The sequence below is a fragment of the Orbicella faveolata genome, unplaced genomic scaffold, assembly GCF_042242905.1.
Source record: "Orbicella faveolata isolate gen_17 unplaced genomic scaffold, um_ofav_v1 contig_3, whole genome shotgun sequence".
NCBI classification, from domain to species: domain Eukaryota; kingdom Metazoa; phylum Cnidaria; class Anthozoa; order Scleractinia; family Merulinidae; genus Orbicella; species Orbicella faveolata.
This window is the reverse complement of record NW_028301558.1, coordinates 21681014-21686427: the sequence shown is the minus strand read 5'-3', so window position 1 is coordinate 21686427 and position 5414 is coordinate 21681014. Positions and strand designations below refer to the sequence as shown.

Here is a 5414-nt window from a genome sequence, read left to right as displayed (position 1 = left end):
ATTTGTAACTATTTTACCGTGGTTGGCATGAGGTCAGGCTTCTTAATTTACCTTGTCTACGGGGATTCCCCGAATCGTGATATCTACGTGTCCGTGTGATATGGAGTCAAGTGTTTAAATTTAGCTTATCATGGCGCTTTGGTTTGAATAACACGTCACTAAAGGATTTCAACGATTATCAACACAATTCAACTTTCATCAGGGTATTAAACCTTTACTCCGATTTTCAGTTGAATATTAGGTACCAACTGTTGAATTTTCATCATATCAAAGTTGTGCATGTGACATCATCATTGACAATAAATTTGCTTGTGAAAAGGGAATTTTATTTCCACGGTCTAGTGGCTAGATTATATTACTGGGTGTTTTCTAAGAAATGTAATCAAACATTCTCGGAAAGATAGGTCAACATCCGCAACGACAGCAGTGTCTGCATGATATTTTAAAGACGGGTCTATTTTTAGGCCTGTGTGTTAAAGCGGGAGATCCGTCTGCGTTCTTAGGCAAGGGGAAATAGGTGTAGTGAATAAGGATTTTAAGTTCTTAGGGACTGTGCAATAATTGCCTGAAGGGGAGGGGGGGTGGGTGGGGTGGGGCTGGGAAATGGGTGAAATATGCCCCAAAACTAAGTCTTACCCCCTTTCATTAAGCAAAAATTAATTTCAACCCCCCTCACATAATGATAATACTAAGGCAAAACCTGCTCCCCACCCTTTCCTTTGGATAAAGTCTCCTTTCATTGATTCCCTCATACCTAGTTTACTTGTTGGATTTTTTTTCTCCCGTACAAACATCACTTCAAATGACTCTTTGAAGTATGTCAAAGAGTCATTTGAGGACTCAATTTTATTAATCACACTGTTTGTCTTTACCATACTTTAATATGAGATCGTTTGAATTCCAGAAGCTTATAGTTAGAGAAACTGAAAATATTATTCAGGAATTCCTGTCTGATTGAGCCTTTTTTTGAAGCTCGATTTAATCATGCTGTGCTTTATTTACCATACTTTAAATTTGTATTGCTATGAAAATTTCAACAGCTGGGTTTTTCATTCTGCTAAATTATGATGTCATGTGTGCTAACATTGGCATCTTTCTTTTTCATTGAATATAGTGCTACTTCTGCAACTTTTAATTTAAGTTTCCTGTTTTATTGAATCTTAGTGCAAATAAAGTAGCACTGTTTTAACATATATAACAGAGGCTTTCATTTCCTACTGCATGACAGATAGGAAAACAACAGTTCATAGATCAGAACACCTTAGAGTTGATAAATTTGTCAGTTTTATTCCAATGTTAGTATTTATATTTGAACTCTAATAACTCTTCCACTACTTTTCCAGTTTCCCCCTCTCTCTTGTTGTCATTTTCTCCTCTGCCCCCTCTAATTTTCCATACCCTCACCCCACCCCCAGGTAATTATTGCACAGTCCCTTATAACGTGGAACATTTTTGACCAGAAACAAAATGATCCATTTAATTTAAATGAAGTGCACTTCAAGTACGGTACATAACAAAAACAGGACATTTTCACTTACGCGTACGATCGACACTGACAGTTGTATAAGACTTTTATAGTTAGGAAAGACTTACGTATATTTGAAGTAAGAAAGAAATGGAAAGCATGGAGCCTTTCGAAGCTCTAAATATAGTGGTCGAAAACAGAGGACTTAATTTAGGAGAAAGGAAGACACATAAAGAACATAAAGTAGAGAACTTCCGCTGATTTTTAAAAAGGTCTCCTCTACGATTTAAAAGCAATATAATAAATTATGTTGGTATCTTCAAAACCGAAGCAACTGGAGTGCAGTGACTATTTGGGCAGCACAATTCTAAGTGTGCGTTAAGGAGAGGAGGGAAGGGAAGGGGTGTGGCCCAAACGTCCAGTGGACATTACGTTGCTGGGAGCAAGTGAATATGTCGACGGCTACCAATTCACTTGTTCTTTTTAGAGTTTGAAGTTTGCGATTTGAGGACTTCTTGGGAGTTGTCTTGGCATTTTCTAGGGTCAAATATGTTGATAAAGATGTTTTGGGGGTTCACAAATGTTCTCATTCTCAAACGTGAGTAACATTTATACAACACGAAAATGCCCAATCACCTTCGTAGCACAATGGGTTACCATAGCAACGACAACCAGGTAACTCTAGCTTTGCTTGCTTATAATTCGAAAACCAGCTTTTTATTATCGAATTGTGATAAGACAAAATATCTTCAGCGCCACCTTAAATTTTGAAAATTTAAAATAGTCTGAACCCTACTTATGGAATTGTTTTTTGAACTCCTAATTATAGTTAAAAGCTTAATTACACGTACCCTACTTTGAACAAGAACTTATAACTATGGCAAAAGCTCAAGATAATTTTGAACGTTAAAGCACTATAGAATTCTGTCTGTTAGGCCCTACCTTAGAGCCAAAAAGAAAACTTGCCTACAATCTACACCAAGCAATTGATCACTCATTCCAGTTCTTTTCGGTGTAAATAACTATAAGCTGATTATATAACTGATCACTGACAATTAAGAGAATATTAATATGTTTTTTCATATTCTGCTTTCCTGGATGTTAATCGTTTGAAAGAGGCTGTGTCCCATCCAAAAAAATAACCAACAACTACATGTAAATAAAAAACAAACAAACAAACAAACAAGCAAAAGAAAAACAGCGGTATCAAAAAGAAACGTGAGCCGGTGTCTGAATTGTTGGTTCAGTATCCGTCTCTAGATATTCCCCTTTCTGTTGTCATAAACGAACGCAACTTAGGACAACAGAAAGTTGACATTTATTTCCTGGGCGAGGGAAGATCAGATCTTCACATATGTAGGTGCTCCTTGTGGCGTTGAGTGAAATACATCAAATTGTGCAGTGGATTGTGGGTAGAGAGGCACAGTGAGAGTACCCATTAGGACACAACACGAAGAAAGCTTTTGTATGAAAGGGTTTAAACCTGAACCGCTCGGTCAGAGTCAGACACTGCACGATGACACCATGCTGGAGGTGTTTCTAACTGAACCAAATTATTGGTTACCCACGGTATGTGACACAGCCCCTTCGATTGACTCCAATAAATGTATAATGTAATGTTAATGAAGCGTATGCACATAAAGTCGTGGCAGCCATATTGGTGTTCCAAAACAATGACACGGCGGCCATGTTGGTGTACCAAACCAATCCTGTGGGAGTTCAACTCTTTTCCTATGTAAACACTTTCTTTTGTTCCAATAAACTTGCATGACTGCTGGACACGTGAGTGAATACGCTATTTACTATTTAGCGGATACAATAGAGTTGCAGTTCTACAAACGTACATACATAGATATAGCTAAGTCAGTATTCTTGGCTTTTGTAGGTGTTGACTAACAAGTATCACTAGAACTAATAGTAGGTTTTGTTAACCAAGTACTCTGCACAGTAAACGCTTAATTGGAAAGCTCTATGGGGTACTATACATGCAGGTGCCAGAACGACTATTTCATCTAGCCTCTTACGGTACAGTGTTCTCTTTTGTTCTTCCTTTGCGATTTTCTTAATATACCGTAGCTGCCTGAGTAATGATCAAATACACATTCCAAGTTTAGATTGAGAACTACAAATAACCCATTATTTACCTTTAAGTTGTGTCTATCAACATAGTAACTGACAACGGAACACACTCCTATTTGGCAAGTGGAGCAAAATAGGTAGCAACCTCACTCCCTACTTTGATGATGCTTTTTTAGCCAACAGGCACACCCAAATATTTTTATTTTGTTAACGACGTGTCCAGTATTATGTCAAAAGCTAAATTTCTACAATACTTGTCCGTGTTTTACAATGACTATAATTTAATGATTATAGATAGCCCAGTTTTCGCGAGTTTCACTAGTTCAAAAAAATATTTCCTTGATAACGTGTTTTAGACTGCAATCACTTTGATCTAAGTACGCATTAAAAGCACTATAAAGTGATTTAGGGATAACATGGAAATAGCATCTGCAGCCCTTATTATGACTTAAAGAGAAAATCAAAATTCCTTAAATCACGTATTTGCATAGGAGTGCGGGCTCTTTCGGACTTGGGGGAAGGGGGGGGGGGGGGCTCTTCGCGGAGCAATTTAAAACGGCTCTTTTCAGAGCCACCACGAAAACAAATGTCTTGGTCTTCGTTTGCTTTGATTCTCTTGTCATTGTTTTGTTGGGGGAGATAAAATCCATCTCGTGGATCACCAAGATACACACGTAAAAGATATGTGGCTTTTCCAAAACAGAATAACTCCGTTTTTACAAGGCAAACGTCAGAGAAAGTAGCCTACAAACCCGGCTTTGACAACCTTTTAGAATGTTTTCTTCCGAGTACTGGCCCAAATCATCAGGGTTTTGTCCGAAAGACAAAACTGAAACTGCAGGGGCTGCAGCTCCTCCCCCCCCGACCGCCTCACCCCCCCCCGACCCGCACGCCAATGCGTGTTTGAGTAAAACCTTCTAAAATACCAAACACTTCTCTAAAATCTCACCTTTATATAGGTCTAGTCTAGGCGTTTCCATGACTACATTAATTACCGGCCGTTGCTAAGTTTAAGTAATTTATTCAGTGTTTGGTTGTTTCTTAAAGTGCCCAAAATCTAAGTTTAGGGATGTCTGTCAGGAAACACAGATTAGAAATAACTGTCTGCAAAATGGTTACCACAAAATGCTGTTCAGTTGGAGAACTACAGTGACGCACTCACTCCAATGCTTGGATTTTTTAGATTTTCAAGCAAGAACATATTACTGATAATGGAGTCGTCACTGAAAAGTAATCAAGTACTCAGGATAACACTGCCAGTCGTAAAACACTACAAAGATTCCCGGGTTAGGAATCTGATCCACCACGCTATCATATGTGTCTGTGGGATCGCTTGGGCTCTTTGCAGGAGGCGTAAGAAGGCCCTGTCTCCCACCTGTGTACTCACCAACCAGGACTCTAGTGAGGTACATGTATCGACAACCGTTAGCATCTGTCGGTGAATATGTAGGCCTGGCAGAGTAGGAGGCATCCACTGCAAAGTAAACTCCATTTCCATACACGGTCGCTAAAAGAAACGAACTAACGGTCAGTGGTATATTTGGAGTCAATCCCAATCTCGTCACAGTTGTGTCAAAGGTAGTTTGCCTACAAAACGTAATAGCAGGTCTGCAAGAATACTGAGACAATCGAGAGACAGGAAGAATGAAGGAAGCAAACAGGTTAAAGCCTGAACAACACTCAACCCAAACAAACGATCATTGTTTAAGATTGCATCTAGTCAGTACCTGGACCGTACTACACACATTGCTCTGTTATCGTTTGCCGACCTAAACACACGCGGTCTTCACATGCTTAGGACTTCTCTGTAATTAAATTTGATTAAAATCTATGCCGTTGTATGAATATCAATACAGTATACAACGTTTTT

At 38.8% G+C, this 5414-nt stretch overlaps 1 protein-coding gene across 2 annotated transcripts in view; it reads right to left on the bottom strand.

Moving 5' to 3' along the window:
* Positions 1-2145: 2145 nt before the first annotated feature.
* Positions 2146-5414, bottom strand: part of LOC110054883 (protein mono-ADP-ribosyltransferase PARP14-like) — a 22296-nt gene continuing 19027 nt past the window's right edge. For both annotated transcript variants that reach the window (XM_089298815.1, XM_089298816.1), the window contains exon 11: positions 2146-5051. In XM_089298815.1, coding sequence (XP_089154941.1) covers positions 4765-5051 — 287 coding nt within the window. In that variant the 3' untranslated portion in view covers positions 2146-4764. The remainder of the gene's footprint in view (positions 5052-5414) is intronic.